The sequence below is a fragment of the Battus philenor genome, unplaced genomic scaffold (genome assembly GCF_028537555.1).
Source record: "Battus philenor isolate CCGP_79_NKW_IND1 unplaced genomic scaffold, ilBatPhil1.0.hap1 SCAF_6, whole genome shotgun sequence".
NCBI lineage: Eukaryota > Metazoa > Arthropoda > Insecta > Lepidoptera > Papilionidae > Battus > Battus philenor.
In genome coordinates, this window is record NW_027181726.1 from 13016966 (window position 1) to 13042552 (window position 25587).

Sequence of the window (25587 nt, forward strand, 5' to 3'; positions counted from 1 at the left end):
TATTACTACTATATTCCCATGAGTGTGTAGATGTTGGGTAACATTTCCCTTGTTTTATGGAATAAACTGTTTTTTTTTTACGAGGAATTAAATTTATTTAAATAACAACTTTGTACGATTTTCTTAATACATGTAATGAAATTCCACCACTGTTGTGATATGTTATTTTGTTTAATAATTCATTGAATTGGACATGTTGCAAAAGCTTTGTTTTAAACTTTATTAGCCGTATATCGTTGAAATGAATTCAAATTTTCAATATCTTTTGGTGTAAACGTTAACAAAATGTTTAAGATTACCTATTTTAACCCTTTTTGGACTTTATAACAAAAACAAGATCAAAAGTCGCACCTCTAAAATTTTAGTGAGAACTATTATTATGGCTAAATTGTAAATATATGGCAGCCCAGTTTTTTTGTTTTTATTTTGATTTCAATTGATATTCGAATACGGAAGTGGTTGGTTACCTCTTTTGTTGACGCTTGATTTGCGAAACATGTTTTATTGCTTCTTTAGAACTATGTAGAAACTATTAAAATTATGGTGAAGAAGTTGGTTTCCCCGTATTAGATTTGTCTAAACTAAGGATGGCTTCGAGGGGCGAAAAGGGGAATGGAAATGGCGAGGAGCAGATTGTTGAGGTAAATCGATTTGGCCTACATACCATCAACAGTTAGTTAAACTTGACCTATGTTATGTATGGAATTGAAATTTTGTGCATTTGTAGACGTTGGCGGAGGTGTTCCGATGCTTCATCTGTATGGAGAAGCTGGTGGATGCGCACCTTTGTCCTCATTGCTCCAAGCTTTGTTGCTATGCTTGTGTTCGGCGCTGGCTGACGGAACAGCGGTCTCAATGTCCACACTGCCGGGCAGCACTGCATCTACATGAATTAGTGAACTGCCGTTGGGTTGAAGAGGTCACCCAGCAAATTGAAACCATGCAACAAAGTAATTCAGCTAGCCAAAGAGAAAGCTTCAGAGACAGGTAAATTTTTCTAATCTAAAAAAATGTATTGTCCTTTATTATTGACTTTATTTGTCCAAAGAATAAAATATTAGTGCTTAAAATCCCTGTGGTAAAGTTTATGATCAAATAATTGACATGTCTGTTTCCACCATTTTTATTTACTTAGTAATGCAATGTGAAATTTATGTATAAAACATTCCATAAATAATGTTTAAAGTATTTCTTATTCATCTTTGTGATTCAATGCAGTCATTCAATTCAATAGAGTATTAGTACCTAATTATTGTTTCTACATATATGATGTAAAGTTATAGTTGAAAACTATTAACTCATAAATTGTGAGTTTTTCATCTCACATGTTTATAATCCTGGTTACAAGTGTAACTTAAATCATTATGGCATTGCAGCATTGACATATAAATGAAATAAATATATTTCTAGTATGCTTTGTGTTTACAAAAAATACTACTAATACTTCTCAATAACACTTGTAAAACAATTATGCAATAGCATTAGGTATATTTTTTAGGTAAGTTGTCATACCTTTCAATGGTTTAATGGTTGGTGATTAGTCATTGTTATTAAATTCTTCAAGTTTCATATATGGTAAAGAATAGTACAATGAAATAATTAAGATATAAATTATTTTTATTATTAAATAATCAATAAAATAATGATTGTATTACTGCAAACTATTTAATCCTTGATATCAACTATAACAATCACTATTAAAATAGAAAAATATTAAAACAATTACAGTTCATAACACACATACACTTTTATCTTTAAAAGACATAACATGCATAGTTCATTATTTAATTGAATATAAAATTAACCTTTCATTGCTATATGTACAATCTTTATGTAAAATTGTTCTATAATTATCAGAAGTGTGAACTTATAGAATTAAAAAGAAATGTTAATGCAATAATTGTATATGGTTTTTTAGTTTGTACAAGTACTTTCACATTTAATTATAATTATAAAGTGTAACTATAAAAAAGCACAATAAATATTTATATTTAAATTTCAATGCTATTAGTTTTAATTATTTAAACAAACTGTGTGTTCTTAAATTAGTATTATCATTATTTTAATTTTATTGGAAGAAATTATAAGATTGGGGGACACATGTCCTGTTGCATACTTCACTTTAATTTAAAAAACTTTGATAATGTGCAAGTGTGATGACATCTCAGCACATCCATTTATGCTCTGGCAGATATTTTGGTAGTCGATTATTTTATAAATTTTATTGTTACGATAATTCAATAAGATCCTTCTGTATAATAGATTTAGATTTGATAAAATTAATTGGGGCTAGTATTAACCAGGTTATCTGATACAACACAAAACAAGTGTTTTTGTAATACTAATTTGTGCAAAGTTTTTATCTTTAAAACGCTAAATTTTTTAATGCTAGTCCATAGAAACATAAACTACTCTTCTTTGAAATTACAAGGTTGGGAGATGACCATATTACAGAGCAGCTTAATGGTCTCAATGTCGGGTTTTGATAATATGGCTTGAAACAAATCAACATTGAGTGCAGACTTCTTCCCAAAAGTATAACTTTGGATATAACTGTGTTCACACTTCATAAGCAGATCTTACATATCTTCAATTACTACACACACTTCATAATTCAGAGACTACTTTTCTCATGAGATCTAAATTCGCCGATGGAACAAAAACATCTAAAGTAGCTTAAAGTAGCATATGTCGGATTTAAAACAAAATCTGAATTAATCTGTGAAATTCCATAATTTTTTTAAAGAGAATGTCTTAGTTTTGATCACTGAATACTTAATCTGAAAGTATTTTTAGTTAGTGTTAAGTGATTTTGAAATAAGTTTATTTAATACATTATATAAATTATAAAATACATTATTGAATATATTATAAAATACATTAAAATACTATTTAAGAAATATAATAATGTATAAACATAAAACAAATGTAATGTTAATTTCTAAATTTATAATGTTAATATATAATTTAACAAATAGTAATTTTACATATATACATTAAAAGTATTACAAATACAATTCCAGATGTCCTACCCACCAAGAGAAGTTGACGGTTTACTGCTGGACCTGTAGACGGTGTATCTGCCATCAGTGTGCGCTGTGGGGCGGCACACACTCGGGGCATACTTTTAAGCCGCTGGAAGAAGTCTACGAGCAACATGTCACCCAGATCCGCGACGAGGTCTCCCAGCTAAGGCGGAGATTCATAGAGCTAATCAGCCTGGTTCAAGAAGTTGTAAGTGGAATAGATTTTTATTCTATTTATCACAAGTGTATAATGGTACACACAAATATAGAAAACAGGTAAAATGCGTTGAGTTGTCTTAAAAGGTGTATCAGAGTCATTTAAATCTATGGTGAAATTGAGCACTTTTTTAAATTTTGTATAGTTGTTGGTTATAGGTGTAAATGTATAGCTCATTTGTCGGTAAAAGGCTTCAGAGAAATTTAATTTATTTGCTGTATTTTATTATAAACCCTGTATAAAATCATCTCAGAAATATGTTACATTTTTTTTCTAAAGCAATGTGTTACAATATCTGCACAGTTAGATTAACAAAAATTTATTTAAATATGTATTAATCCTACTTTTAAAATGCTTTTTCTTACTGTATTATCTTCAATTTATAAATATATTGTAATTATTATTATCTTACTATTTATTATGTCTCAAACAATTGTCAGCAATTAATTGATTGTAAATTAACTCCTTTAAAACTTTTACACCTATAACCATTCATAACATATATGCTAAGATTTGCAAACTATGTGTTGAAAGGCATAGACCAGGGGTGGCCAAACTGCGGCTCGCGAACCACATGCGGCTTTTTAAACGATGATTTTTGGCTCCGCTTGATTTTCGAATTGTTTCAATATTTAAATTTATATAACCTATGTCAGTCCCTAGGAAATCGAAAGTGGTGTGAAGTATTAATATTATTACACCATAAAATTAGCGAAATCCAAACACCTATCATAATTAATTTACCGGCGTTTTAGTTTTATTATGAGTGCTGTCATATACGTATGCTATTATATCTAACTTCAATACACATATTTTGTACTTTTGTTTATATAATTTCAATAAATATGACTTTTGTAAAAAACATTCTTTTGTGTGTTTTAAACGCGTATTTAATCGCAGCTCGCACAAATTTCAAATTTCGAAAAATGGCTCGCACTATCATAGAGCTTGGCCATCCCTGGCATAGACTGTCCAACTTGGCAGTATATTCAATTTATTTAAAACTAAGATAATCAATTATTTTTTATGTTTATAGGAACGAAATGTGGAATCTGTGCGCTCTGCCAAAGATGAACGCGTGCGTGAAATTCGAAACGCAGTGGAACTGATGATATCGCGTCTGGACTCTGCTTTGAAGGCGAAACTTTTGACTCTGATGGGACAAAAAAATAGCCTAACACAAGAGACTGAGCAGCTGGAACATCTGCTGCAGGAGATTGAGCACCAACTGCATTCTAGCACTAGGTAATGTATCATTTTAACTTGTTTAAAAATATTATAAGAAAGATTTTGATTTTCAAAAAAATTGAGATGAGTATGAGCAATGTGAGGCTGGTATATGTACCCCTTGCAAGTGTGGCAATAATTTATTAAAAAAAAACATTGAAACCACTATTATAATATCTTTGTAATATAATATTATTTAAATACAATGTATAGTAATAAATATAAAATCCATGAAAAAATATGTATTTATTAGGTTAAGCTTCCCATCATGTACTCCATGAAGGGAGCCTAATATATGTCTTTTCTTTCTCATTTTATCTGTCCTGTCTCACATTTCGAAAAGTGAAGTTATCTTTATGGTATAGGAAAATAAAATGAATAAACCTTGTTCATTTTCTTACAGGTCAAAATCCTATATGTAAAAAAACATTTCTGAATATTATATATCATCAATGTACAGGTCTGAATTAATAGCAAAGAGTGGTGATCTATCGAAGATGATCCACCAGGTGCGCAAGAAGCCCATGGCGAGTTTCGTGACGGCCCCCGTGCCGGCCGATTTTCACAGGCAAGTACTTATTCATTTCCTTGATGTCATGGCAAGTTGTTATAATGTTATATATGTGACATATTATGCGAAGAAAGTTTTTCATGGTGACTCTCAGAGAAAGTTAATCTGTAATTGCAGCAAATATAACGAGATAAAAAAAAAACTCTCATTCTATGCGTGTTCGTTTTCGATATAGCCCAAATGTAATGCAAAAGACATGTCCGATTATTTTTTATACACGCACACGCGTATATAGTTTTTTGAAATACAGCTATTATTTGTTTTATGACCACAAGTTGTCCTCATGACAAGGGAAGGGGTATTTGCCAGTCAAGTAAGAGAAAAAAAAAACTTTTGAAAAATTATAAACAATGATCCCTAAAGTTTCATATTTTGTATACTGCAAGACTTTAATAAAAATTGTATAAGAACTTCATTGTAACGCTTTATGGTACATGTTTTGTTTCATTAATTCCTATCATGCGATCATGTTATTTATTTTTGACTGACTCCAGGTGCATTATTTTTTAGATATTAAATTTTTTAGGTTAGTTCACATTACTGAAAATGTAAAAAATAGTGGGATTGGTCGAACCTTTTGCGCGTTTTACTGTTAACAACATATGTAATGATTCATTTATATTTATATTATGTTTTATTTTCTCAAACGTTTCGAACCTGCTTCTGTTTTTTTTTGTGTGGTTGTTGTTTTACTTATTGCTTGGGGCGCGTACAGTGAAATCGTGCCGAGCTACGACAGCAGCACGTTCCCGCTGTCCAACTTCACGCAGCTGCAGCACGCCGCCGCGCCCGTCTACTCGGCGCCGCTGCACGTCAACGGCCTGTGCTGGCGGCTCAAGGTCTACCCCGACGGCAACGGCGTCGTGCGCGGGAACTACCTCTCCGTATTCCTGGAGCTGAGCGCGGGCCTGCCCGAGACCTCGAAGTGAGCCCCATTATATTCACTGTTTTCTGATTTCTTAAACAATCTCATAACTTGGATCAAGATTTCTTGGATATTCCCAAAAATCCCTGTGTGTTCTTTGATAACTATTATTTTCAAAAATCGTCTACTTGTAATTTTGGATATTGTGTTATAAGTTATAAAAAATCGTTATTATTAATAGACGTAATGTCTACGTAGTTTTCCTAATTCATAACGAAATTTTATTCTGATGCTATGTATTTTTATCGGTTAAAAGTTAAGAAACGTGCTTATTAAGTAGCAAACGAGAGGAGAGGGGCTGGTGATACCTCACCCCAGGTTTTAATTGCTGCAAATATGGATTTTGTTCATGATTTATCTTAATCTAAGACTGTGCTACAAACTCGAGTACTTCAAATTTTGAGCCTCTCTACTTCTACCATATAATTGAAAAAGAACGTTTGCGTTAACCCAAAGAAATTTATGAAAACACTAATGAAGTACTAATAACATGCCGAGTCCTAGTTAACAAATCCGATTTTGTCACGTCACATTCAAATATAACTTATATAAATTGAGTTGTTTTAAATTAGTTTTAGAGATAAATTAAAAGTTACAGAGGGAAATGGAAGACAGGCTTATCAGCGTGTCATTACAATGGAATTATTAAAAAGTCAATGTCGCTGGCAATAAAAACGGATGGAAAGAAGCTGTCTGTTATGTGATGTAACTGTCTGCCATTATTAAACTCCTTGCTTTCGAGTAGGAGCTATTGTACACGCCGTCCCGTTTATTGTTTTGAATGTTAGAGGTTTACATTTGAATAAACAAAAAGAAATATTTGAAATAAAAAGTAATTAAAACGATTGTTTGCATTTTTTTAACAGTTAAAAATATATTAACTGTTGTAATATTCACCAGGATTTATTTTACACTTTAATTAATGTGTACATGTGAACTAACAGTGTTTATTTGTCTCTTATTAATAATAAAAGTGGAGTAACAAAGAAATTTCATTATTACAAGCTTTGCTAAATTAAGGGTAGGCAAAAGGTAAGTTAGACAAAACATATTGGATACCATCTAGTCGTTGCTGCCGTAGCCGCTCCGCTCTGTGTGCAAGCATGCTGGTGGCGTTGCCAACACACTTCAGTGTGCTAAAATGCTGCATTTCATCAAACTGTAGATTACTTGCCTTGGTTTCGTTGTATATTCGAATTCATCTTCTGTCTTAAATCTCCAAACAATAACTTAATTTAACATGTTTTGTATTTATCGATGAAGCGCTAAGTAAATAATGCTGATTTAAGTCATCCATCATTAATAGAAATTGACGGCTGCAGGTTCACTTATTTTTGACAACTTTAATTGCACAAAACATAAAATTTTCTCACAGGTAAATAATGGAATAAAATTTCTTGAAGTTAGCTATTAGTTGTTAACATACGTATTATTTATTTTATGCGACGTCTAGTTGCGTATATTATTTCTCATTGAGTGAACCGGATTTATACGTTTTAATGAATGAATTTAATTTACCAAAAAGGATGGTACGTTTACAAAAAATGCATCACCTCAGATCACGAGATGACTTGCATAATTTTGTAATTCAAAATTGCATAGTAAATACAGGGTGTACCTTAAATAGTACAAGTAATTTTTATGACAAATTCTCTCTGATAGTCATGCTTTATGTTTTAACATGGTATTTTAATTTTTTTATTTTATTTTAATTAACTTAAAAGTTGTTGTTCATCACACATGTCACGGCAGTGAATTATTAAATTACTCTCTCTTGTGTTATTAACAGATCTTTGCTTTTAGTGTGGTTAACTGTTAGCTTTCATACTTTCTGCTGGGTATTCCGATTTCTACTTAATTCACACACAAAAAAGTACTTCCTTTCTAATTAATATTGATGAAAAAAAAGGTTATAACAAAGTGCAATCAAAATTTTTTCAAAGAGATGTTATATAAATTCAATAATATTTTTGAAATACCAAAGTTAATTTAAACTTTTTATATTTAAGTTTCGGTTTGTTTAGTTAAAAACTTTTATAACACATACAGATGAATATATATATACTTATAGGAATATAAGAGTTGGAGTTAACATGTCAGTGGTAGTATTATGGTGAATCATTCATAAAGTGCATTAATGTTATATCGGCGCTTATCGCTTCTATTTATTTACTCATGAACTACAATTAACGACAAGATGGGCGCGTTCAGGTACGAGTACCGCGTGGAAATGCTGCACCAGGTGTCCCGCGATCCCTCAAAGAACATCGTCCGCGAGTTCGCATCCGATTTCGAGGTAGGCGAGTGCTGGGGCTACAACCGCTTCTTCCGGCTCGACCTGCTCGCCAGCGAGGGCTATCTCAACCCCGACACCGATACGCTTATACTTAGGTAATCTCATACTTTGCCTTGGCCTTATTATTATTTGTTATTACACCCCTTCGTTACTTCTTACGTTTCAATATGTGTAAGAGTTGTAAATTAGAGTCCGATGGAAGCAGTTGTACTGTGAGTTTGACAGTTAGCTGAACCAACGTGCAGTACAGTGGTGCCAATTCATCTGGCAAGTTCATAGTCGCACAACGAGCCATGAAGAATGCTATTCTAGCGATTTCTTAGAGATCGGTTCACCAATGAAGGGCAACCTGTAGAAATACTAAAGTAACCGAAATAATTCAGCCGATTAGAAAAAGTGGCAATAGGTAGGTCATATCATGCATAGAAATTTTTTTCTATGCGCTCTTAAGGTTCTGGAATAGAAATCCCTACACCCACAAGGTACACAGACAGTTGTCTCTTGTCTGTCAACTTAGTTAAGGTCATTCGAAAATAATGGATGTACGCTGCTTCCTGTTGGTTACACGGATAATCTATGAAGGACCACCTACACATCCAGCAGTGGACGCCTTTCGACTGAAAAGATGATGGTTATAATAATGATGAGCTAGGGATATCCAAAAAAAATCTGATATATCACATTTATATCGGTCACGTATTTATGGATGGATGATCAAGTTTGGTACTAGAACTGTCTAGTGTTCATACACTATACTATTATGAATGTCTAGAAGTTTAAATGCGCTACAATCGACTTAATGTTATCATTGCGTTATAAATATGCATTTTGTTGATTGTGCTTCCAGATTTCAAGTCCGACCGCCGACCTTTTACCAGCGTTGCCGCGATCAACAGTGGTACATCAACATGCTCATATCGATGCAGAACCAGCACATTCTGCAAATCAATGATCTCAAGGAAGTGAGTTAGCAGCTTTTTTTATTAGCAGAAGTGGTTATATTAGAGATATTGTTAAACATACACAGAGAACACAGTAACTTGATCTATTGTAAAAATTGCAGGCAGTATAATGAGACAGTCCGAAAAAGAATACAGAGCTATTATTCTATCATAATTCTTTTATTTTTTATTTTATAATTATTTTTTTGTATCAGTGACAAAAGATTTATTGTTATAGGTATGTGTATCTATGTTTGTTATTGTACACACATTGTTCTAATCAACAGGTTTCAATAAGATTTTATCTTTTTGACGTTTGCTTTTTACAGCGCTTGACGTTGGAAATGTCGCGCAACTCGATGGCTGTCACGCGGGCACCTAGTAACTCGATCCCGTCGCAAGCCAACGAAGCCGACAACCCCGCGCAGGAGAACTCCGTCGATGAAAACGTTTTCGATGACTTAATGTACAACAATCAGTGGAAGTTTAATTCGCCGCATAGCATCGTGGCCGGGCAAACGTTCACTAGTCCAGGTATATTTACATGTTAAACAACTTGTCTCTGCGTTTTGCCTATGTCCAGAATTGTAATTAATTTCTTGACGTTTTTTTAATTAGTTCATTAGCATCATCATTTCAACCGTTAGACGTCCGCTGCTGGACATAAGCACGATCAAACTGGCTTGAAGTAGCATCTAGTATTAAGGCGTCAAGGAACCTAACGAGGTCGTCTGTCCATCTTTAAGCGTAATTTGTGATTATTTATCGGCAGGCATACTGAACACAGCTTTATTCCTGGAGGACACGCGCAACAACGACGTGTCCTCTCAGTCCGGGTACGGGTTCGGCGACTACGCGCCGCTGGAGCGTCGGCTGCAAGCGCACGCGCATGCGCACGGACAAGCGCACGTGCAACACGCACTAGACGCATACAACCTGCCCTCTACCTCAAGGTAAGATTTAAATACATCAAACAATTCCAATCTATCTCGATCTAATCCCAATCTAATAGATAGGTTTTAAAATTTAGGGATATGTAATATCTACTGGTCATGTACAAAATATGTAAAGTATACAAAATAATTTATCTTTTACATCAATGTATCTCATTGCATTGTTATATCGAGGTATCTTTGCTATTGCATATTGAAACCACTAATTCATACTATATATTCAGATCGCCACAAGTGTAGTGAGGCTGGTGTTTTAGATCCTTTACTTCTTTTAGATGACATAACCTAGTTATCATATTCGATACCACATGGAGTATACTGCGTGTTTTATGTTCAAAGACATTTGAAAAAAAAAAACAGTTTATTCCTTCATTTAATACAAACATTGGTGACCATTAGCATTATGTGCACCGCTTGCTTTTAATTAACCATTATTTTTAATAATATCTGTTTTCAGGTCAGCGAGCTCGCTGGCGCCGGGCAACGGTACGGCTACCGGGACAGCCGGCGCCGACAGCATGGCGCTGGTGAGCCTGCACACGCTGCTTAGCGCAGCACGCCCGCCTGCGCGCTTGCCGCGCCACGACAAGCTGCGCTCGCCGGCCAAGGACGTCGCCCTCACAGGTGCCTGCCGACCATAGCGGGAACGCTGTTTGTCTATTGACGCTCCCAGCTTGTTTATATAAAAATTGAAATTGAAAATATAATTTTTTCAAGTAGGTAGTTACATGTATTTCTTATTCGACAGTTATTTTACGTTATAAATATAGGTTACTACTGGTACGAAACGCTGATCTATTGAGAACAGTTGGCCAGAAATCCAACACGTGCTCTTTTGAAATGAAATTTAACAGTGCTTGATATACATTATGATATCAACCATGTAAATGAGTGTCAACAAACTAAGTTTCACAAATTTTGGTCAACCAATAATTCTTCAATGCTGTTATAAGATTTGTTATGTTCAGTACACACGTAGAAAAATATATTAATAGAGCTAAATGCAGGAAATTCCGCCGTGTCTGAACGTCTATGAAGTAGCTCCGCTACTAGAAAATTTACGTGAATTATAATGACGATTGAGATTATCTCGTTACAGCTGTGTCCAGTACTCCAGTGACAGAAGTAACAGCAGTCGCGAGCAACGCAGCCTTGTGTTCATCGATGTCCTCGCCGGAGCTGAACTCCTCGGGAGCAAAGACCGAAGCCGTTTGCGAAGCCACTCCCGACACGGGGGAGAGTCCCAATGTTACCCAAAGTGCACATCCCGCCTCGGAGTCTAGTAGCGATACCGGAGTGAGTACTTTTCCAAACTGAAGCCAGTACAATTATATAGACATAAATATCAATATAAAAGTTCCCATAGCCTGATTCATAATAACAAGTAAAATATGCAAGCTATGTAAACTCGCGCTAATTTGCTTCGTGTTTTTATAAAGGAGCTCATGTTCACGGAGTTGGAGGGTTTTGTGGAAGACAATAACCCCAGCCACGTTGACGAGAACTCTAACGAAGAAAATGATGTAGATGAAGAAACTATGTCTGGTGAGTGTTTAGTTATTTTTATTAGTATAAACATCAATTGGTAATTTATGTATTTGCTGTGAGGACGTTCATGGTCTAAGGATTTTTAATTTTTATATGAATATTCAATAATAAGTTTTCAAAATGTGTTATACCTTGGTCCCACTACCCTATTATTATCTCACCGTAACCGCGTATGGTATATATGTGATATCTTATCGGTCCCCATCCTGTCCTTATCCCTTCCCGTAACGTTGCTTACCTCCCGCAGACGGGTCGTCGGGCAGCGGGTCGTGCGAGTGGTGTGCGTTTGGCGTCTCGCCCGCGTCGCTGGCGTCAGCTGCCTCCCCCACCTCAGACGCGTCCGGCGCCTCGCAGGGCTACTCGGCAGGCGGTGCCAGTGCCCGCGCCACCTACCGCCGTCCCCGCCCCAGACCGAAGCCCTATGCACCGCGTCGCGCCCTCAGTTGCGACGCTTGCGAAGATAATTATCAATAATAACAAATAACATGAACGTTCTCGCGTTAAATGTGATTCGGAAGAAGTCATTCTCTATTTTTAGTTCATCTTAAATTAATGTATTTGTTCCCATGTTATAATACATCTTCTAATAAACACCCGCGCTTGTTTGAATAAAACTTTCGCAGTTTACATGGAAATAGTAAGTTGTGCTATTTTAATTATTTTTAAATAAATTCTCAAAACTAGATTAAGATTTAAGTTGTTCATAATATTTTTTACTGTTTCAGGTGAAAACGACGTGGAGGGCGCGTGCGGAGTTTCGGCGGAGGAGGGCGCGGACGCGCTGAGCCGGCTGCTGTGCGCGGTGCACGGACGCGCCGTCACGCCGGCCGGCAGCGACGGCTGCACCCCGCCGCCCGCGCAGCCCGCGCACCACGCGCAGCACGCGCCCGCGGACCCGCAGCTGTCCACCGCCGCGCACACCGATATGCTTCTGCTCAACCTCATGCGCATCAACGGCCTCACGCCCAAACATTCCAAGCACGGTACGGATCATCGACTATTTTAACATTTTCAATAGTAAGCCATCACCGGCCACCACTGTAGGCAGGCATATGCTGAGAAAAGCTGGTCAGAAACTCTTTCTTAGTAAAATCCAGCGAGGTTTGACGTGGACTGATCACCCCTTGTAAATGAGTCAATAAAAACATCAGTAGTAAGATTGAATAAATAATATGCTTTTAATTTTTATTTGCAAAGAAGGAAAGTCTTAAATATTTTGGGACTTTAACATACATGTTTACACTTAGACCCATTAAGGTTTTGATAATTTTCTCAAAACGAAATGTAGATATTAATAGCTTTTCTATTTCTTGTATTAATAACAGGTCTCTCATTATTTTTTTTTGAATATTATAATGCTGGCGCATAAATAATATCTTATTGAATATGTATTGTGAAGCAACTGTCAAAATAACAATTTCTAAAACACCTCTCGGGGAAACTGTAGTTTTAATGTTATAAATAGCCCGCTAGCTAGCTAACAGCTCTTTTTTGTAAAATATGTATATAATTAATTCCTGCTATAAAATTAATTAATCACCGCATCATATTAAAACACTATAAGACAAAATGTTCTAAAAGTAACTAAAAGCAGTCGAGCCATATTAACATTTGTTGACTTTCTTTTTAATTGTAAGGACGAGCGCACCGTGTGTGCCTGCGAGCGTTGAGGCATAGGAAATTATTAAGTCGACTCGTTCAATACTTTACTGTTAGACGATGCCGAATGAGACGTAACAAAATGAAAATTATTCTTATACGCACAGGACCGAAACGCAACTGGACAGCAAGCGCGCTCTCGCCGGAGCCGGCGCGTAGCGGCAGCGCGATGCGGGCGCCGCGGCGAGCACCCGCCGCGTCCGCCGCGCCCGCGCCTCCCATCGCCAGCACGGGGGCACGCCCGCGCACGCGCACGCCGCGCGCTCCCCCGCTGTCGCCCGGACAGCTGCGACGTTCGCACAATGCTCAACCTACCACTGGTCAGAGAATAACACAGCGCTTGCCAGCACAACAGTGCAGTACTAACACATCTGCATGATATCATTAGTCCTGTATTTACCCGTGATGATTGGTTATAGGCATTAAATCTTTAAAGCTTTTTGCTGACTAATACATTCTCTATCGAACGCAACGACTAATTAGGATCGATCTTTTGTCTACGCAGGTACTGAACCTTCGCATTTATAATGCAAATGGGCAAGAAAAAATTAACTAATCTATGTATCATGCCTTGTCTGCCTTGTCTACGTAGAGGACGAACTTAGTATCCGTGGCCTGGTTAACGGCGTAACGGCTAGTACGAAGTGGCATCTCTGATTAGGCATCGCATCAACTGGCATGAGATCTGGTTGGTAAATGTGCCTATTCACTGCTGTTATGTTCACCATTTATATTGCAGAAGTAACAGTAGTGCTTTGAAATGGAACTGATACAAATTATATGTGAATAGTGCTACTGTTCCTAATCGGCGAAGGACAACTTTCAGAAGGCATGTTCTAAGGTCCAAAATATATAACAGCTATACCTGCAGCAGTTTATTTTAACAGCATTGCTAATGTTACAAGGTTTGTACTTTAGATAACCTACTTTCAACAAAATGATATTTATGCAACACTTAAAATAATTGTTAATTTTATTTGAAGTTATTAATAGATTAATGTGCGGTGCAGGGAGGGGCGCGGGCTGCGGCGCGGCCAGCTCCCCGGAGGCGCTGCACGACTACTGGCCCTCCGTTTCGTCCATGAGCGACGCGGACGATGTCGATGCCATCCTAGACTACAATGTATGCCGACTAAATTTGTTATTTAGCAACTCATTGCGGTTAAATTGCTTATTTCCCCTCCTCTCCCCATCACACCAATCTCGAATGCTTTTATTGAGATTCGGAGTGATTTCAATTGTTGAGCGAAATATGTTTACCTCAATTGCTCAAAACAAACGTTTAAAATCATATAACATAAAAGTAACATGTTCACAGAATATTTGTGCCGGAAAGGGGTAGTCACAGCTTAAAGTCGAATTGTGATTAGCTTGTACGTTTTTATGTTTATTGCTAGCACTTTCATATTAACTCGTTCGCTACCAGGGTCTTCTGGGAAAAACGTCCACAATAGCCCAACATTTTTTTGGTGGTTATATTAAATGAATTGAAATAGATTTTACGTATGTATATTTAGAACAGTCTAAAAAAGTAAAATAAGTATTCTTTTAAACTGACCCAAATATGTGACGCTGGGCTATAGATAAAAACTAAACCCTGTAGCCCATGTGTCACATATATATGACACATTAAATTATAAGAAATTGATTATAAGACAAAAAAAAATTACAAATACAATTTATCGATATGAAATTCATTTTATTTTGTATGATAAATTTTAAAACATTTGTCAACGCACAATCCAATCGGTTGTCCATTGTTTGTTTTGCAAATCTCACAGGCGTAGAAAGTAGCTTTGCGCTGTTTGTTTTTGGCACATACATGGCATCTAACTCTAATTATTGAATTTGACGAGCTGCTCATTTCTTCACAATCCGTAATAGAAAAATTATCAGTTGGATCTGGTACTGGTATATTCTTATTAGATTCTATGTCATCACTGGAATATATTATGCATCTGTTCTTCATTTGGGGTTTCTTACGAAAATTATACATTTTGTTGAGGGATATGTTTCTGTTAAAAATCTTATTAATTTGGCTTCACAAATTCTTTTTCTTTTTAATTTTAATTTATTGCCTACTAATTTCACTAACCTTGCTTAACCGACCTATTCAACTGCTATAAAAACTGTAAATAATCTAATACGAGAGCAGACCAACTACAGATTTGATGCATTTTATAGTTTTAGAACTTAACAATTTAGTTCAATACTCAACATGTTCAAACATGCTTTTGTAAATTATACAAAAATATCTGTCACATATATGTGTCGCCGGGCTGTGGTAAAGAAACGCGGTGACACATATATGTGACGATTGGTAGCGAACGAGTTAAATATGTTTCAAGATATGATATTAAGTTTGATGTCTCAACTAACTGGTTTCGGCAACAAAACAACATTGCTGGCAATTTTTGTGTGACTTCAGTTCAGCCAACTCTAGTAAATAAATCGTAGCATACCTTTGATGTTAGCTACGATCTCGTGGAGGTTCCTCGGTTAACGAAAGTAAATATATTAATATTTATGTGCAGGATACGCTTTTCGACATTCTGCTGAACAGCCTGTCGCTGGACGGCAGCGCGGCCGAGTGCGAGGACGCGCCGCCCGTACAGCCCTGGAGCCCCGCCGCGCCACGCGACCCACCCGCCGACTGACCATCACCCACACGCGCACGCCACGCGCACCACACGTACCACACGCCAGACACGCGACCCCTGGACAATGCACGTCACGCGGACAACGCCAATGACGTACAAGATGACTATGTATACCAACAATACCCTTGCTCTCGCGTTCAAGCCGCATACCAATATGAAACGAATAAATCTCAAGACGCCCTGCAATCCTATTCCGCATACTCGCCGTATTATGTTGACTGTTATACGCACGCCGCTAGTGTCGCTGACCGCGTCTGTGCTGAACACGACGTAAATGGTATTCACAAAAACATTTCGGAACTGCCATATGTCGAGCAGACAGATGACCTCCACACCGAGCGCCTGCTCCGCACGTCCGATACGTATTTACCTCCGACACAAAAGTACAACGCTCAGCAAAGCGCGCGTCGGTCCAACATGACGCACGTAACGCGCGTCACGCGCTCGCCGCTCGTGGTGGTGGTGCGGCCGCAGCGGAGCCGCGCCGTGCGCCGGCGCTCCTGCGACGGCAACTTCACAGGCCGCGTCGCGCAGCCGCACGACAACTGCAACCAAGTTCTGCAGCAGCCGGCGCGCACCGACGCGTTTGCGCATAAAGCGCACGCAGCAGCTGGCCGCACGCGTACCCGCGACCTGCTCTACGTGCACAACGAGGAGTGCGACAGCGACACGCACCAACACTCTGAAGATCAGCAGCCGGACCGCGCCAACGGCAATAACATGCAGGGCTATCGCCGCGAGTACTACCACTAAACTGTCGGCAAATCTCTTCAATGTATTACCTCATCGCCATCATGCCAGTCGATAACCAGCCGCCCCCTGCAAGGCATAGACCTCCTCCAAAAGTATCGCCACGACCATTCTGGTGTTGCCCACAACCTTAAATTTAATACAAATGTCGGCGTGTTTGCGTGTTTTTCAAAAAATGTTAATTATTTACGTGTTAAAATGTGTTGTCAGCATAAAAAAAGTTTAATAAACCTTGCCTTTTTTAAACCACCGTAAAGATGGAGTAAAAGAAAATAAAGACCCGCTAAGAGAAGCGTTTCAAATGTATAAAAACTGGACAGAGATTGGTAGACGCTGTTTTATTTTCGGTATTTAGTCGCAATTATTATACTCACTATTGATATTTAAGAGAGGACGAGACTTGCCCCGGCTTAGCTTGAGCCATATTTATTAATATTATTTAAATTTAGCTTTATTCTGGTAATTGATAATTTGAATACGTGTTAGATATATGCATAGTGTATTTGTAAATATTTCGGGCATTATAACACACCAACACTCGAAATTAACGATCTCCTATAATTTTAAGACGAAATTTAGTAAGTAGTATGTTTGCTGTATAAGTTGGTTTGTGATCCTTTGTGTGCTTTGTAGATATATTAATAAATGATAAATAAATTCACCGCTACTCATTCAATGGCAATTGTTTCCACGCAGTGACAGAAGAACGAACCGGTATTTAATACATTTTCAACTAAAAGGAAATTGGTTAAAATTATTTCATTTTTCATTGAACAAATCCAAAAAAGGTGCATTTTTTTCACAATCCTTTCGCTTTTGCATCAATTTTGATAACCCGCTGTACTTCAATTGTCTTTAGGTTCTAAGAATTTGTGGCTGTTAGACGTATAACCAGTTAGTCGGCGCGTGAAATTGTGATTGACTAATTAGACTTGTAGACTTGAGAATGTTACATCGCAAAGAAATCCTAAAGTTTTTAGAAAAGCTTAGTCTTAGAATTGTTATTAAGGGACATATTTTAATCAGCAGTTTATAGTTCGAAAAGGCGTCTGGTAGTAAAATAGGCCGGGAGTCCGAACAGTTGATATTATAGCGTAGAATAATTTCAATTGAAAAGTTCAAATGTGTGCTAGGTAAGGGAAACGAATTGTCGTCTTGTGCTATGTGCTATCGTAGGCGAATTTAGAAATTTTAGCTTTTCATGGAAGACAATACAATAATAATAATAATATTTTGAATTCTTACTTTTCACAGATTTATTTTACTTTAAAATCCTGCCGTTTATGCATTTTATAAACGGAATATATGTTGATAGGTGAAGATGATAATAAGAAGCAATTTATTTTTTGTGTTTGAGCAGGCATTCATTACCCACAGTATGTAGAGGTTATGATAGTACATGTCTATACACACGTGTCGCTGCGCCAGTTGATGTCGTTGCTATCTGCATAAATTGAATGTGAATGTTTAAATAAAAGCTGTGCCTCATTGGTTCAATGTTTTATTTTCGTTTTACCAAAATATACACAATGACAAGTACCGTAAGTATGGGTTGCAACCACATTTGCATTATGTCTATTTCAATTTAATAGCTGATTACACGAAGAACACGAATAGAACAATTGAATACAAATCTCTTTGAACAGACAGTCGAGCGAGTCGCCTCGGCCAGAGACGTGTCTTTTATAGTTTGAGTTGCACGAGCGCGCACCTACCGACCTACGTACAATATGATGAAGTAAAATTAGTAAATTCACTGTTCCTACATTAAACGATATATTTACAAATAAAACTTTAAAAGGAACGCTTTGCAAACATTCAACAAACTTGAGATCGTCTTAACGTAAAGATGGTAAAAAAATAAAAAAGAACGAACGAAAGTCTAAAACATCATTTCGCAGATGAAATATTTACAATGTTTATAAGTAATTTTTCAAGAAGAAAAAACTGCACCAAATCACGTTTTATATCTTTCGCAAATAAATAACAATTGAATTTAGCCTAAAATACTTTTCTTTGATAAACAAAACAATAAAAAATAATTGCATTCAACAAAGCTACGATAACAAATTTAATATAAATTAATAATAAATGTAATGTACAATTTATACAAATCTAAAGGATCACTTGAATCATCACCTCCGTGCCGCAGTGCCCCCGGGCTACAATACATTGCGTCGCCGGCACACTGCCGACCTGTCGTCACTAGTGACAAATGTAATTAAGGACTTAATATACTGTACATTAAATATCCTATGTCCACACGTACTTAAATACTTCGTGCATTTCGTCGCTTCCCTCGCATCAGACGATACATCAGAAGGTAACTTCGATTCAAAGGACAATCTAGCCGTTAAGAATTGTGCATAGTAATTCCATTCCGCTTAGTTTTAACGAAAAGGCAATATAAGGTGATGTACGCCTATGTTCAATTTTATAAATACATTCTAATTTCATTTATTTCAAAATACAATAAAACCTTCATTAGATGCTAATTCATAATATTTCTACGCAATAACATCCTTAAAATTAATAGCGGTGTTACATTGTAAAAGTCGCTCGCTGCCGACCGTCGCGTACATTAACTTACGTCACTAGAGAAAACTAAAGTTCCATTCTCACTATCCACACTAGTAGCACTACTTATCAAAATAATATTATGCAGATTTGCACTAAACAAGTTAACAATAGATCCACATTAACTCCGTAAAAAGTAGTTTAATTACCTACAGAGGGAGTTACCACGGCGTGCGCGTAGATCTGTGGAACATTGTACGCACGGTACGCAGATATCTATTGTTCAGAATTGTATTTCCATTAGCCTGTTGTATTGCTCGTCATTGAACAAAAAAGTCTCGCATTCCCTTCGTCTAGTCGTCCCTCCACGCTTGTACCTCCTCGCAAACATCCCCGTCTACACTCGTAAGTTCCTTCATCATTCTTTGGCATTATTTAGTGAGCTTAGTTCAATAACGCTTCCATTATCGATCCCCTGTTAAAAATATATATTTTTCAATCTCGTCAATATTATAATAAATGTATTGCACTTCGATTGTCATTTTGATGAATCACTTTCGCTTGTTGCTTTACATATATAAATTTATATAGCTAATTTACACGTGATATCGATTCGAAATATTAATGTGAATGCTTAGCGCTTCCAATTCGACCGAGTGTATGTGTATTGAGTATTATGGTCGATGCGATTATTTAAATATAATAACGTTTAGATAGTTGTGACCTAATTCTATTCAGTCAATTGAATTGAATCAAAATAAATAGCCTCTCTCAAAATGAAAGCTTCGAGTCGTCAAGTATCCATTCAGCATAAGTTCAGACTTGTTTCATTTCAGACGTATGTATTAGATATACTATAAATATAATTTTCGTTATTCGGTTAAAACTCATTAAAGATTGTGTTCGTCTCGCGTTAATTAGCACAAAAGTTATGTACGCAGATAGAACAGCACCAAACAGTTTCCATGCACCCTCAGGGACAATATATCACTTTCCGTTGCCTACGTCGCCGGTCCGAGCTTGGGCCACGGGATCCAGTCGAGTAGCGCGAGCAGGAGGCGCGCGGCGCGCGGGGTGTGCGCGGCGGGCGCTGCGTCTCAGGGCGAGCGCGGCGCGCGTCAGACGTGCGACTCGAGCGGCGGGCGCGGCGGCGGCACGAGGCCGCGCGGCCAGGGCGCGGGGGCGGGCACGGGCGCGCTGAGGTCGGGCGAGGAGGTGCGCGTGTGGCGCGCGCCCCACCCGTCCTTGTCGAAGTCCTTGGTGCCGCCGACGGTGTGGCGTCGCTTGATGCCGCGCTCCGGCATACCGTTCTTGCGCTTGAGTTTGGTGGAGCGCCAGGCGCCCGTCTCCCGCCGCCGCGCGACATTCCACTCGCACTTCTCCAGCTTGCTGGGTCGGTCGCCCTTGTTAAGCGACTCGGAGCGCTGCAGCCGTTCGGCGCGGCAGTTGAGACTCTCGGAGCGCAGCACCCTGGTCTCGCCGCGCTCTTGCTCTCTGTTCAGCGACTCGGAGCGCTTCAGTTTCGCGCAGTCGTCATCGCTACGCTCGTCCACGTCGGGTTCGTTCTCCAGCGCGGCGCTGTTTCGCTTTACGGTCTCGGGGTTCGAGAGCCGGAGCCCATTGTAGTAGGGGAGCCGCTTGTCATTGTCGGGCGCCGTTTCGCCGCTGGAAGCCTGCGAGCGGGTGTCGACGTCTTTGTCGTCGTCGAGAGGACGCCGCGGGCCCAGACAGTTTTCCTTCTCGGAGTCGTCATTGTCGAGGGGCTTCTCAGGGTGCGAGCGGCGCGGCCAATGTCGCGCGTCGTCGTCGTTGCTGCTGGAGGAGGAATGCCGCAGGTCACGCGCAAGCCAGGCCGCTTTGAGCTCGTGGGCGCGTGCGGCGGGCGAGGCGCGCGAATCTCGCGAGTCCCGCGAGTCGCCATCGCGGCCCAGTGACGGCGAGCTGCCGCTCGACTTGTCCTCGGCGTCGTCCTGGCATTCGTCCGCGTACGGGATGCTACCGTCGTCCAGCGGCGACGAGTTGTTAAGCGTGCGCAACTTCTGGTCGAACGTGCTCGTGAGAGATGACACCAGGTCTCCGGTTCCTGTGACAAGTTCAGTTATTGAGTTGCGAGGACGTCGATGATTTGACACATACATAAGCAGGTTAAAGAGTTCGCGCGGTTACGTGCGTGAAGAGTCAATTGATTATTAATGAATGATATGGATTATGTACAGCGGTATGCGATGGCCGTTGCGACCTACTGCAGACGATGCACGAGCGCAAGCCGTGCTTGTCAGCAGGCGCTGCTTGAAGCGTTAGTTCTGTGGGGGCGGTTCGTTTGTTTATACCCTCGGCTGAGGTACGTGACCCTGAACTGAGTCGTAGTTCTGTATGCAGACGCACGAACACGGTCGAATATCTCTTAAAGAGTACAAACAAGCCGACCGAGCCCCGTGTTAACGGCTTTAACCGAGTACACGCACACACTTGCAACAGCACGCTCACAATCCTATACCTTTAACGTGGACAAAACTAAGAGATTGGTGTGTCTACTCTCTGACGTCAGTACTGGACACCTAATGGGGCAAATAGTAGACACATTTATTGCATATTACAAATAATAAGAAATAAATTTATTAAAGCTTTTCTCGCGTTACATCGCTAATGCTTTCACTGACGAGACTATAAGCAAGCGGCGTTGGGCCGGGCGCGTGCGCCACCTACCATCGATCGAGAAGTTGTTGAGCGCGTGCGCGTGCCGCGACACCTCCTGGCGGCCGCGGCTCAGCGTCGACATTGTTTCTATCTCAATCCTGTAACAGAGAAATTTTACAATAATTAACAGTGAAATGTATGCATCGATTTGTCATGTTTTTCCAAATCAATTTAAGAAGGTCGAGCGTTCTAGAGTGATTACAAATGGGATTGGTGGAGTGAGCATGCGCCCATATACAGAACTTATTGATGTAACTATTGTTACCAACAACTTGTAAATTTACTTGCGCAGAGGAACAATGAAAAAAAGTTTTATTTGTTTATACTTATTAATATTAAAATGTTCAGAATAAAACACGTGGGTAGTGTGTAATATTTACTGTACATTACGTACGTGCTACAAAAGTCTTAAGTTCCTCACAATACGAACACTGTTCGTATTGAAGGTATTCTTATTATTATAAGAATACTTCTTGACTGTAATAAGTTTAAGCTCATCTAACAATAAAATCTTCAAATATCTGAGGCTAGGCTCACTGCTGCTCTAGTGACATTTGCAGATTCCAATTTCGGGTTCGAGGTGGCAAGGCGAAGTGGGCGCCTAGCCTAAAACCTCTTTTACAATAGTTAAGCTTCAAGTCTCCCGGGATAGCTTCGGCTTACTCTACAACATACAAGTTTCACCGGATCTCTAAGAGACTTCGGGCAGCCCAGTATGCAAAATGGCGCAGTGTCGCTTGGTTGCGGAAACCAGCCAGCAGACACAAGAAAAGACATAAGACTCGTTTAGCATTCCGACCCAACGGCGCCCGAGAAGGTAGAACTTTGATGTGTGGGTGTGTTTGTGTGGTGGTGGTGGAGGGGTGCGTGTCTCACTTGTCGGCGGGGCGCTGGTCGCGGTGGTCGTGGCGTGGCAGGCCGTCGTAGTCGGCGAGCGAGGTGGTGAGGTGCGGGGGCGAGGCGGGCGGTGACTTGTCGGCGTCGCTCCACTTCTTATCGGGCGCCGGCTTGGTGCGCGGCTTGCGTTGGATCTTGCGGTTGGCCGCCGATATGATCGACGACACGATGTCGCGCGTCGATACGTCTTTGCCTGCGCATAAATCAAGACAAACTCTTATAAAACTTAAGCAGGTAATTTATGTTTTGTTGATATACTTTCTATATATATCGATGCAAGTCTGGTGATCAGGATCATTATGTAAAATATAATTGAAGGAGTTTGTTGCATTAAATTTTTACGTAAAATTGAAGATGACAATCACGTGACAACCGGTATAGTTAAGCACTTAAGATTCTTATAATTTGTCTGGATCCTTCAGAATTTGCATGGCAAAGAGATTGCATGAACATTCCTTTGAAAATTTGTAATAGTCTTTAGGAATTTCTACCCGTTAGGGACTTGCTGTTAAAAATGACTACGAATAGGTTTTATGAAATTACACCCACAAGTAATAGTGCAGGCCACGCGAGCGGCAGCTAGGGGACAACTAGGAGAAATCTAAGCAAGAATATACTAGTATATATAATTTGACATGTGCTTGTGCGCGCGTGTGTGCGCTTTCGCGTACCTTCGATCTTCTTGACGTTGTGTATGAGCAGGTCGCGGCTGGGCTGCGGCGCGTCGCCGCACTGCGCCTCGGCCGGCGGCTCGCCCGCGCTCTCCTCGAAGTACCACGAGTACTGTTCACACAAACAGCCAGTTAATACCAAACCCATGCACATTTATAAAACACACAAACACATTTATTAAACTTTTTTATTGAAACGAAAATTTTTGGTGATGGTAAGAAGTAAGCCCTATAAAGTATATTTATTCGATATTTAAACTAACATAGCTACAGTAACTTTGTGTGATGCCAAGACACTAACTCGTTCCTTACTTACGGAATGGGTCAATAGATGGCGCCACATGCACTTTGAAGATCAATAGTTAAACAATGAAAGCAGCTTACAATATATTATGACAATAAATAATGATGATTCATTGCACTATTATTAAAGAAAGGATAGAAGACACTATAGTCTGGCGTTCGTCTACAAGATGGACAGCGAACTTCTTAAAGTCGCTGGAAGAAGCTTTATGCAGGCCGCTGTCTGCCGGCCCTATTGGAAATGTATGGGGGAAGTATATATCCAGCACTGGATGTACTATGGCTGAAATGATCATGATGATGATAGCATGATTAAGCTCTAAGGTCACGGAGATATTTGAAACAGATAATTTCTGAAATGCCGACAGAACCAGCTATAGGAAATGAATTAAGCGCGAGTATCGGAGAGGTATGGTATCATAATGTCCAACTTACGTGCGTGAGGAAGGACTCGATGATGCGGCACTGGCTGGACATGTCGTTGACCATGGCGAGCATGTCGTCGCTGGCGGCGCGCACGAGCGTGGGCCCGAACACGATGGCTAGGTTGCGCGCTTCCATCTTGTTGTACGCGGAGTGCGCCACAACGTTGCGCAGGTGCTGGATCAGGTACTTGAGAGTCTCGTAGTGCGCCTCGGGCAGCGCGTGCACAAGCCGCCGTAGTTCGCGCGCGCGCTCTCCGCAACGGTCGGCCGCTACAACAAACAGTAACTTGTAACTACATCGCCTGAATAGTTGCCTCGTGCGTGCGCATCTTCATCGTATATAAGGTATCAGTAACAGAACTGAGTAACATTGAACTCATTTGTAGCCGGATGTATGTAGCGCGAGATCTTTGTGGGAGGCCTGTGCCTTACGGTGAGCTTTGCTCCTGATACTGTGTGAAGTGGTGGTTTGTGGTGGTGACGAGTGTGGGTGTGCGTACCTATGAAGGCTGGGTAGAGGCGGTGCGTGAGCAGCGGGTCGGGCAGGCGGCGCAGGTAGGCCTTGAGCAGGCTGGAGGCGACGTGCACGTCGGCCCAGCGCGCGTCGCTCGCGGGCGCGTTGCCGCGGTCCAGCGCCGCCGCCAGCGCCGCCACGCCGCCCGCGTTGCCGGGCACGCGGTACACGCCGACCGTGCGCAGACCGTACGCCTGCGCGACAATCACATTATCAGCTATACTAATAATAAAGCAACTATATTACTTTTTATTCTGAAACCCCTCTCATCAGCACATTTGTGCCTGCTAAACAGTCTTGCGACTTTACGCCTCGACAGCCGCGCAGTCCCACTGCGGTGGCTATAAGAACACGGCTTTGCTTGAATGATATAGGTCTACGAATATATTGAAGCCTCTGCTTCTTATGAAAATTTCTAATGGACTTTGCTAATCATCTGCGAAAAATCAAGACATTGATTAACGTACATTTGGAAATGTATATAAATACATTATTGTTGGACTCAATTTTCTTCACATACTTTTATTGCTAAGTTTAGAATATTAGTTATATCGGGGAGAATCTGATAAGAAACTCAAAAGCTACTCTTTTATCATCAATTTTACATTTTTTTCTTTAAATAACCTTTTTTAAAATAATATGCTTTATTAATCAAATTAATCTTGCCCTGGCATAAGCTTTGAATATTTTCGTGCATAAATGTAAAATTGCTACAGAAGTTTTATTATAGAAGCGTATACATTGTCCCAACAGGGTTGTATGAACTTTATGACACCCAAAATTAACTGCT

At 39.6% G+C, this 25587-nt stretch overlaps 2 protein-coding genes across 6 annotated transcripts in view; one reads left to right on the top strand and one right to left on the bottom strand.

The window, feature by feature from the left end:
- The first annotated feature begins 417 nt into the window (after positions 1-417).
- On the top strand, positions 418-18265 carry LOC137930662 (E3 ubiquitin-protein ligase TRIM37-like). 2 transcript variants are annotated; one of them, XM_068773997.1, is made up of 17 exons: positions 418-641; positions 728-987; positions 3024-3234; positions 4280-4488; positions 4931-5038; positions 5757-5966; positions 8178-8357; positions 9110-9224; positions 9533-9737; positions 9976-10156; positions 10614-10780; positions 11256-11452; positions 11596-11701; positions 12430-12687; positions 13471-13683; positions 14374-14486; positions 15898-18265. In XM_068773997.1, exons 1-17 carry the CDS (start codon positions 588-590, stop codon positions 16018-16020), a joined length of 2910 nt encoding a protein of 969 aa, XP_068630098.1. In that variant the 5' UTR covers positions 418-587; the 3' UTR covers positions 16021-18265. The 2 variants fall into 2 exon arrangements, with proteins under 2 accessions (XP_068630098.1, XP_068630099.1); XM_068773998.1 differs by lacking the exons at positions 12430-12687; positions 13471-13683; positions 14374-14486; positions 15898-18265 and adding an exon at positions 11952-12209.
- LOC137930661 (rho GTPase-activating protein 23-like) overlaps positions 18262-25587 on the bottom strand; it is a 399966-nt gene continuing 392640 nt past the window's right edge. For all 4 annotated transcript variants that reach the window (XM_068773995.1, XM_068773994.1, XM_068773993.1 and 1 more), the window contains 6 exons: positions 24784-24991; positions 24294-24553; positions 23556-23667; positions 22864-23077; positions 21997-22085; positions 18262-21373 (listed from right to left, as the gene is read on the bottom strand). In XM_068773995.1, coding sequence (XP_068630096.1) covers positions 20409-21373; positions 21997-22085; positions 22864-23077; positions 23556-23667; positions 24294-24553; positions 24784-24991 — 1848 coding nt within the window. In that variant the 3' untranslated portion in view covers positions 18262-20408. The remainder of the gene's footprint in view (positions 21374-21996; positions 22086-22863; positions 23078-23555; positions 23668-24293; positions 24554-24783; positions 24992-25587) is intronic.